The sequence below is a fragment of the Neovison vison genome, chromosome 12 (genome assembly GCF_020171115.1).
Source record: "Neovison vison isolate M4711 chromosome 12, ASM_NN_V1, whole genome shotgun sequence".
NCBI lineage: Eukaryota > Metazoa > Chordata > Mammalia > Carnivora > Mustelidae > Neogale > Neogale vison.
Genome location: NC_058102.1, coordinates 98,431,209 through 98,441,718, shown reverse-complemented (window position 1 = coordinate 98,441,718; position 10,510 = coordinate 98,431,209). Strand labels below are relative to the sequence as shown.

Sequence of the window (10,510 nt, the reverse complement as noted above, 5' to 3'; positions counted from 1 at the left end):
CTTCAGAGTGCCAGCACCAAATCTGGAATATATTTTCCCTAAAATCGAAATACACAGCAATCATGATCTTTACCCAAATGAAGACGAAGTACGGAGAAAGCCATTCCACTCCAAAATGTATTTGCCAGCAGTTAAGTTCATGGGATTCAAATAAATAAAAAATCCTTTAAAATTAAATTTTTCAAAATCATTGGAGGCATTCTTTGCATCAATGCCTCCCCAAATTGTCATAATGTCCAGGCCTTTCAATTATGTCACTGTTAAAATAGAATGAAATAGAAATGCTTTTTTCCCCAGGATCTTTCTCAGAGCTTCTTTGACATCTTTGTTTCTCAGGGAGTAAATCAAAGGATTCAACATGGGAGTGACTAAGGTGTAACATAAAGAAGCCACTTTACTCAGCTCAGGGAATCTGTCAGGGATGACATACATAAAGACGATGGCACCATACAGTACACTCACGACTCCTAGGTGAGAGCTGCAAGTGGAGAAGGCTTTCTTACGTCCCTCAGAGGAGCGCATCTTTAGAACTGTGGACACAATATACATATAGGACACAATAATGACTATTATGGTAGGCAAAATAATAATGCTGCATAAGAAAAAGGAAACTATCTTATGAAAGTAGAGATCAGAACAAGAAATCCTTTGAAGTGGACGGTCATCACAGTAAAAGTGATCAATGGTGCGGGAAGCACAAAAGGACAAAGTAAATGTCATGCTCGTCTGAAGAACTGAGCTGATGCAGCCACAAAAATAGGAACCAGCCACCAACCGAATGCAGAGACGAGTTGACATCTGGACAGAGTAGAGGAGTGGGTTGCAGATGGCAATGAAGCGGTCATAAGCCATGACTGCCAGGAGAAATCCCTCAGCCACAATGAAAAGGGCAAAGAGAAAGAGCTGGGTCACACAGCTGGCAAAGGAGATGGACTTGCTTTCAGACCAGAAGTTGATCATAGCCTTGGGTGCAATAACAGAAGAATAGAAGAGATCAATGAAGGAGAGGTTGCCTAGGAAGAAATACATTGGTGTGTTCAACCTTGGATCAGTCATAATAACGGTCATCATCCCCACATTCCCTAGAAGGATCATGGCATACACAAGCAGAAAGAGCAGGAAGAGGAGAATGTGGAGTTCTGGGCGGACCCTGAAGCCTACAAGAATGAAGTCAGTCACTTCTGAGTGATTGCTTGTCCCCTTGTCACTCATGGCAGAAACCTGCTGAGAGACAGAAAGCAAAAAAAACAAAACAAAACAAAAATAACAAATGCAATCCAGGCTTTTTTCTTAGTCACATAGTTTCTTAAATGTAGAATACATTATTTGCATCTTAATTCAATATTGCATATAAAACAATTTTAATGTCATGAGCGTTCAAGAATTTGCATTAGATAATGTTAGACTTATGAAGTTGGTATTCAGTTATTAAGCAGTGAAAGACATTTTGGAGTTATTGTATTTAAGTCATAATTTTGCTCAGAGTTCAGCCAGTTATAGAATTTAATATTGTCTAATTTTTCACTTTTGAAATGTCTATTCTCATTATCTAAAATAAGAATGCTATGATAATCTAAAACAGAGATGCTACATGTAATCTCTATGACAATGTTTGCAGCCTATGATAGTCCAGTGTTTGAATCATTACATGACAATAATAAAAACATTTTGTGTATTGTTACTTTATTTGCCCCAGTTTCTTTAACTTTTATTACTACTGTACCCATCATTTTGAAAAGAGACTAAAAATAGGTAAGTGATATGTATGATAAAATCAAAAAATTTAAAATCCACTAATCTTATATTAAATAAAATTGTTTAAAGCTCTTTCTAAATAAATAGTCATTTCCATAGATCAAGTCCATTCTCCTAAATAATGCATTTTTTTGCCTCATTATATTTATTTTCCTTCCACCGGTAGTTGTTTATTTAAAATATGCCATAATCATTTAGCTTTTTTTGAAGCAGAGAGAAGCTGATGAACATTGCAGTTCTTACACCACAAAGATGACTTTCTAGTAAAGTTGCATCAGTTCAAGCGATCTTGCTCTTCATTCAGGGAAAGTATATTTAAAGAATATACTAAAGGAAAGTTCTTTTCATAAAATCTAGTATGCTTTATATGTCTTAAGGCTAATGAAATAATCATGGGTGTTAAAGGACCTTAGCGACTCTGTGTCATCTAGAGTCAATCATCATTTGTTTGAGTGTCAACAATGGTTGTTTACAATGTTCTTATTTTTAGTCCTGTGAAACCTTTCTTTAGGATATTCCAACATTACAGTTGCTCATCCTCTGATCAATTCCACTGGGAGAAGAGTAATCTTAAAGTCAGTTGTGGAGACGTAAGTGCGGGCTCCAGGGCTGTTGTCCATGAGGACTATGTTAACTGCAGATACAAACAAAATAATCTAATAATATTACAAGTACAGGGAACTTTTCCAAGTACAGGTTGTATGTATCCTTTGGGAATTTCTTTGGACTTAATTTTTTCACTGATGAAGAAAAAGTTTCTGGTAATTGTCATAATATATGTATTGGTAGGCACAGAGAGACAGATTTAAAAGTTTGTACCATATGAGAAAAGTGTTAGATGTTAGACTAAAAAGTGAATATTTTTAATTATGTAGTAAATTACATTAATTATAATTCAAAAGACAAAATTCACTCCAGCTTAGGGTTTACCTGTATTCCTTGATGTAGACATATTTCATGATGTCATAAATATTTAAATCACAAATTAAAGGTCAGATAATGTTTTTTTATTTCTATGTTTTCATATATTCAAAACTAAACAATTAGAAAATAAAAGTAATTATAGCATTCAAGAAGATTATTTTAAAATTTCATAGTGAAATATTTTAAAATATTTGTGATGGAAAGACTACATTAAAACCTTAGAGATAACACTCTACTTAATGAGCTTAATATTTTCAAGATGCCATTTTTGTCCTAAATATTTCCATGAATTAATTGTCCCCCCTTTTAAAGTTTTTACCTTTTAAGTTCCCCCTTTTAAAGTTTTTACTTATTTATTTGACAGCTAGAGACTGAGAGAGAATGAGAGAGAGGATGAAGCAGGGTAAGAGGCAGAAGAAGAAGCAGAATCCCTGCTGAGCAGGAAGTCCATTGCAGGACAGAATCCAAGGATCCTGAGACTATGACCTGAGCCAAAGGCAGACACTTAATTAACTGAGCCACCGAGGTGCTCCTAAGTCTCCATTTAATTAAAAATTATTTCTAGAATTTATCTAGAACTTTTCAGTGTGTGGAATACAAAATGATATAGGGCAAGAGCTCCTCATTTTAATATAATATTAGTAAAAGTTTTGTTGGTGTAGGAAGAATAAATAGGTTTGTTACTTTAAACAGGAAAATATTAATTTAGGTGAATAGTAGCCTATCAATTTGGAAAGTCTGGGAACTTCTGAGTGACACTCTTTTTTGTTTGTTTATTTTTAAGATTTATTTATTTATTTGAGAGAGAGAGAGTGTGTGTGTGTGCATTTGTGTGCATGTGTTTGATGACCAGGGGGAGGGGCAGAGGGACAGGGAGAGAACCTCAAGGAGATACTCCCTGCAGTGGCCATGCCAGAGCTTGATCTCATGACCCAAATCAAGGACTGAGCCAAAATAAATAGGGGATGTGGAGAAAAGGGAACCCTCTTACACTGTTGGTGGGAATGCAAGTTGGTGCAACCTCTTTGGAGAACAGTGTGGAGATTCCTTAAGAAATTAAAAATAGAACTTCCCTATCACCCTGTCATTGCACTCCTGGGTATTTACCCCAAAGATACAGATGTTGTGAAAAGAAGGGCCATCTGTACCCCAATGTTTATAGCAGCAATGGCCACCGTCGCCAAACTGTGGAAAGAACCAAGATGTCCTTCAACGGATGAATGGATAAGGAAGATGTGGTCCATATACACTGTGGAGTATTATGCCTCCATCAGAAAGGATGAATACCCAACTTTTGTAGCAGCATGGATAGGACTGGAAGAGATTATGCTGAGTGAAATAAGTCAAGCAGAGAGAGTCAATTATCATATGGTTTCACTTATTTGTGGAGCATAACAAATATCATGGAGGACATGGGGAGTTAGAGAGGAGAAGGGAGTTGGGGGAGATTGGAAGGGGAGGTGAACCATGAGAGACTATGGACTCTAAAAAACATTCTGAGGGGTTTGAATTGGCGAGTGGGTGGGAGGTTGGGGTACCAGTTGGTGGGTATTATAGAGGGCACGTATTGCATGGAGCACTGGGTGTGGTGAAAAAATAATGAATACTGTTATGCCAAAAATAAAAAAAATAATGAATTAAAAAGAAAAAAGAGTCAACGCTAAACCGACAGAGTCACCCAAGTGCTCCTGGATGACATTCTTATAATGACCCTCAGGACAATTTAGGATTAACTCACAGAGAGAGGCTACCACTGGAGATACAATTTAAAAATATAGTACCTTAACTATGATCCAGGATTCAGATAGAAGGGAGCAAAAAGATGTCACTACTTCTTCATCCATCAAAACTACTTCTCTAGGAATTTGGGCATTCAACAATGCTGCAAAGAAAAGCCCACATGTTTCCAAAACTTGTCTACTGGTAGAAGAAAAAGTCAAAATGAACAGAAAGTCAACCCCTAAGTCTTTGTTCCAATCTAAATTCAGAGTATGTGTAGATCTAATTGGTAGAACAAAATCTGGGTCAAAAACCCTGTGGCAGGACACATTTAAACTTTGAATCTCTTCTTCTAGAAAGCACATGACATAGATCTTGACTATCTAATCTCTAACATGTACCAGAATCTAATATAGTATTTTTATTCTTAAGCTACTCACAATAGCATTAGCAGTAACAACATGCTATTTCTTACAAATATGTAAGAGTCACTTCCTGTCATTCAAACTAGATGGGACATGAACCCTCAACAAAGTCACCAATTTAAATCATTCAGTGTATGTTCTTAATCATAGTCAACCTGATACAGAAATCAAGTGGATTTTTAGGAGGTGTTTGTTTCTAATGTCCATGCCCATAAAGTGTTCTAATTATCTATCAAATTCAGTTTTGATTTAGTTTGAACTAAATGACAATGAACTATGATATTTCTAAGCTTCATAAGAATAAGTAGTACTTGGAGCATATACAAACCCTTACTTGTAAATATGAAGAAAGGCAAGAACACCTAGATCTTAAAAGAATAACAATCTTTTTGATCATATGAAATAGAAAACAGCAAGTCAAATCAAAACAAAACAAAAAGAAAATAAATAATAAAGGTAAAATTACTTAGAAAAACTATAAATGATATAGGCTATTCACATGACTTTAATGTTGATTCTTTGAATAATTAGTAGTATGTATAAAATCCTAAATTTAATAAGGAAAAAAGAACAACATTAAATCACAAGGATCAGGAATGAAATGGGGGTGGCACAACATATTCTTCTGCTACTAAAAAAAACATTTTTACTAAAATTAATGAATTTTAAATAAAAATATTTTAAGTAGAACAAAATTATGTATAAAAGAGAAATGCAAATTTTAAAATATCTCTTAAACTAACTGAATTTTTATTAATGATATTCCTATGAAGTATAAATAGCTTCACCAGTGTTTACTTGCAAACATTTAAGAAAAAAGAAGATAATTTTTACATAAACTCTGTCAGAAATAGTAGTAAAGAAAATACTCTCCTACTATATTTATGAGTCTCTCATAAATGTCATATGGACATTAAACTAAAAAATTGTAGACAAATCTCACTCAAAAATTAACTTAAAAGTTCAAACAGACAAATAATAAATAAAATACTTCAATAAAAAAGAGAAATGAAATCTCACTGACGTGTATGTATATACCGCAAATCCTGAGGTAATTCAATAATTTTTAAAAAATGATTTTAAGATTTTCTACATCTAGTTATGAAAGAATGGCAACCATAGATTTGCCTCCCATCACAAAACTATTAAACTCTGGAGAAAATACATGAACCAAATATTTTTGGAGATTGCCCAATAAGTTGTGAATGACTATAATTCCTGGGAAAGGGAACAAATCAGAAGGAAAAGATTTTAAACTTGAATATATAGCAATAGAAACAAACCAAGCCTAAAATTAAGTTTAAAAGGAAAAATAATGAATAGGCATTCAGTGACAACTGAGAAAATATGTACATGTAACTGGAAGAAGAGGGACCAGAAAAATAATATTAAGTATAAAGGGCAGATATTTTTCATATTTGATGACAAATCTAACCACACAGATTCAAGAAAATGGGCAAAATCCCATAGATAGATATAGAGAAATCACATAGACAGAGAGAAAACCAAATAAAGCTCATCAGAATCAAATTCTGAAGGTGAGTGAAAAAGGGAAATCACACACATGTACAGCAAAGTTAAAGCATGCGCTTGTTGTTAGAAACAATTCAAACCAGAACAGTGTAAAGTCTTTAAAGTGCTTAAAGATTGGAGGAGGGGAGACCAAACCAACATGTATGTGCAGAAAACACAGGCTTCAGAACTAAAGGCAAAATAAGGAGCTTTTTCAGATAAGGGAGATCAAGAGACTATGTTATATCAAATTTGTGCCCTAATAAATACCAAAGAGAGTTGTCCTAGCTAAAGGGAAATATCATCAAGATAAAGTAGGAAGGATCTCTAGGATCCTGGAGAAGCTGTTTTCCCACTAATGGCAAAACTGAGGTTGTGTGAGGAGAGGGAAATTCTTTCTCTTTCAGTATGTTCCTTGGTGGTTTCACTTTTTGGTTCTAGCACAGGTGGGCAAACCCAGCCATGGTTCTCACTCTTGAAGGAATTCCCAGGCTTCTGGGACCCTTAACACCACCTCTCTTGTGTCTTGAAATCAGAGATGGATGTATGACTGCCTGCTCTGGCAGTCTCTGTGTTGCTTCAAATTCCTCCTTTTCCAACCCCAACTCTTCACCTGACTATTTGGATTATTCTGCATATAAAATTTTCTTCTAATACAAGTATGACATATTAACAGTAGAGATAAGAAATGAATTTCTAAAAGTAAGGGTTGTTATCCACTCAGATGAAAAAAGGTGAATTTCCTCTGCATAGATTATGAAGTTAAAAAAAAAGAATCAAATACTTCTCATCCAAATGTATTTAATTGTTATTATTATTTAGTTCAGTAGGTAGAAGGATAGTTTTCATGCTCTCTGGAGAGCGCTTCTACTTCCCAAAGGTCTGGTAAGTTTCTAATGAATCATTTCTTCTCTCACTTCTCTTTTGCATTCTGAGCACATTACTGGTGAGAAAGTTGTTTGTGCCTGGCTACCATCTTGCAGAGGGAATGTAAACTGCTCCGGTTTCCCTCCTCAAGAGAGAATTTCTCTCAGGACGGGACCAGGTTTGTTGTTGCTTTAAACAATGAAAAAGTACAATAAATTAAAAGAGAGATCGAGAGAGAAAAAACTACAATTGTTGCTAGTGCTTGTTCATCTTAGCACATGGAGTCTGATCTGGCCAGGGAAGAGATGCAATCCGTGTTATAGGAAACCAAGGTGCACGTCTTTTCATACTCCTGTTTCTTCATGATTTCACATATAGTAGAGAGTTTACAAGGAGAGAAATGGTTCATTCTTAAGAATATCTTTTATATCTAGTTTTTTCTCATCACATTCTTTTTTAGATTTCTTTAGTTACTTTTTTTTTCAATTTTTCTGTTGAAACCAGAAGTTTTGTATAAAATGTGTATTTAAGGAAACCATACATTTTTTAGTTGATAGGCCCTACCAGAGTTTATTTTGATGATTTTTCTGCCTTCTAAAATCAAACAGTCAACATTCCTGTTAACTTTTAATTTTTTTCAAGGAAGTAAATATAAATACTGGACTAAATTGACTCTAGTATAATTGCATTGTCTCAACCTGTCTTGAAAGAATGTCACCATTAGTGAAACCATGGCAATGACTGAAATAAAGATGACAAGAGATATTATGAGACATTGTGTAATTTATATCTTATATAATTTTTATTTATCATAATTATACAACTTACATAAAAATTTTTATATATTTATAAAACTATGTTTATAAAATATGAAAGATATTTCCATAGTATGTGAATATTTGAATTGTTAGTTTTCTTTTATATTTTATGATAGCTTATTGAATAGTAAACCACTCCGTTCCTCAATCTCATGCCTCTAAAGAAGCTTTTTAAATATTTTTTTCTTAGTTTCTCCATACATAAAATAAAATAAAAATTACTTCCTTTTTCTACCACCATGTTTTAGGGTCACTTACAGCCATAACAGCCATAACATCATATGTCTAAGTAGATATAATGCAAGCTTTTTTAAATACACATTTCTTCCTTTTCCCCCATTTTTACCTATCTTAAAATTGTCATAGGTGCCCTCTTTCCTCCATATGTACAGATCTTTGTATTTTTACTAGATTTGTCTGTTTCTGAAAGGACAGAATAATCTCTATCCAAGATCTTAGAATTCCCTACCTAGATTGTACCCTTGAAAACTCCAAAGGGAATAAAAGTGGGAAAGAAGGAAGGATGGAAGGAAGGAGGGAGGGAAAGCAGGAAAAAAGGAGAAAGAGAAAAAACAAAAGTCTGATGAAATCATGCTTAGAAAATATACTCAAGAATTGCTTCTGTTTTTAGTAAGTGAATTGTGCCAATAAGAGTGCACATCACCATAAGGACAAAAAATAATGAAAGAAATAAGAATATGAGTTACCAGGTAAAAGGATGATTCTTTTGTCAGAATATGAAGCTTTTCTCCTCGTAATAAAAGAAAAATAAATATAATATTTGTCTGTTATCTTTTATAGTAGATAAGGAAGCTAAATGATTTAAAAAAAATAAAAAGAGATCATCAATTTAATAGTTTTTCACTCCAAATGAAGTTTTAAGTGGATCATTATGTCTGTGAGAAATATATTCCACAAGAGAAGGCAACTTTCAATGGTAATAACTAATAATAACTCAAGGGAAAACAATCAATGAGCTCTTGTTTCTACACACTTTGTTAGAATCTCTTTCTCCAAAGCATGCTTAGAGAACAAGCCTGCATTATTTGCAAAATAGGTATATTTCAAAGGGTGACCAATCAGATTAAATTCTTTATTCTTTAAAAATATCAATTTGTTCTGTATTGCTATTTTGTAATTTATTGGGAACAATACGATGAAATTTTTTCTATTCTAGCTTTTAGTTATTTTTACTTAAACTAGTGTTCTGATCACTTATTTCTTTCATTTTTACATCTCTCCAGTTCCACCTACATCTCAGCCATGAAAAACAAACTTAATAGGAATTACTCAGGAGTGACAGAATTCATTCTGCTAGGCTTTGGAACCCCTCCAAAACTACAAATCCTCTTATTCCTAGTGTTCTTGCTAATCTATACAGTCACTGTGGTGGGAAATATTAGCATGATAATTGTCATTAAGATGGATTCCAGACTTCAATTGCCTATGTATTTCTTCCTTAGAAACTTGTCCTATTTAGATCTCTGCTACTCCACAGTCATCGCCCCTAAAACTTTAGCTAACTTCATGTCTAGTGAAAAGAAGATTTCTTACAATGGGTGTGCAGCCCAGTTTTTCTTCTTTGCTCTATTTGTCACAACTGAAGGCTTCCTTTTGGCTGTCATGGCATTTGATCGATTCTCGGCCATTTGTTCCCCTCTCCTTTACCCTGTACACATGTCGCAGAAAGTCTGTGCTCAGTTGGTGACTGGATCCTACATCTGTGGAGGCATCAACTCCATCGTGCAAACAGGTTTCACCTTCAGTTTGCGTTTCTGTGGAGAAAACAGACTGGACCACTTTTTCTGTGACGTCCCAGCCCTGATCAAGATCTCTTGTGATGACACTTTTGTGAACGAGATTGTGCTGTTCATTCTCTCTGCCCTCATCATCATTACCACCACAACTGTCATTCTGGTTTCCTATGCTTACATCCTCTCCACTGTCCTGAAGATCCCCTCTACCCACGGCAGGGGTAAGACCTTCTCCACCTGCGGTTCCCATATAGCTGTGGTGAGTTTGTTCTATGGGACTGTGTTCTTTATGTATGCCCAGCCCGGTGCCATCTCCTCTCCAGAGCAAAACAAGATCGTAGCGGTGCTCTACACATTGATAATACCAATGCTAAACCCTTTAATATACAGTCTGAGAAACAGAGATGTGAAAGATGCTGTGAAGAGAATACTACACTGGAAATGATTCTTTCCGTAATGTTTGTAAAACCATGAGGCAGTAGATACTGTTTGTTTTCTAAGGGTTCCAGTTATCCTTGTTCTTGGAATATTAATATATCAAAGATATATTTTTTTGATTGCATTTTCTTTTTTTTATTTAAAAATAAATTTTTAATTCAAAAATAAAATTTTAATTCAAGTGTAGTTAACATACAATGTTATATTAGTTTTAGGTATATAATATTCTGATGTAACAATTGTATCTATTACTCAGTGCTCCTCAAGATAAGATATTTTTATATATGACATCAAATGT

General features: G+C 34.4%; 2 protein-coding genes across 2 annotated transcripts; one reads left to right on the top strand and one right to left on the bottom strand.

The window, feature by feature from the left end:
- Positions 1-249: 249 nt before the first annotated feature.
- LOC122891014 (olfactory receptor 9K2-like) lies at positions 250-7,854 on the bottom strand. Its single transcript, XM_044226408.1, has 2 exons — positions 7,841-7,854; positions 250-1,234 (listed from the first exon to the last, which is right to left on the bottom strand). The coding sequence occupies exon 2, from the start codon at positions 1,210-1,212 to the stop codon at positions 250-252; it is 963 nt and encodes a 320-aa protein (XP_044082343.1). The 5' UTR covers positions 1,213-1,234; positions 7,841-7,854.
- A 1,429-nt stretch (positions 7,855-9,283) lies between these two features.
- LOC122891821 (olfactory receptor 12-like) lies at positions 9,284-10,219 on the top strand. The gene has a single exon (XM_044227787.1). It carries the CDS (start codon positions 9,284-9,286, stop codon positions 10,217-10,219), a length of 936 nt encoding a protein of 311 aa, XP_044083722.1.
- The last annotated feature ends 291 nt before the right edge of the window (positions 10,220-10,510 follow it).

Coding starts and splice junctions, on each gene's coding strand:
- LOC122891821 (XM_044227787.1), top strand. CDS start 9,284: ATGAAAAACAAACTTAATAGGAATTACTCAGGAGTGACAGAATTCATT.
- LOC122891014 (XM_044226408.1), bottom strand. CDS start 1,212: ATGAGTGACAAGGGGACAAGCAATCACTCAGAAGTGACTGACTTCATT.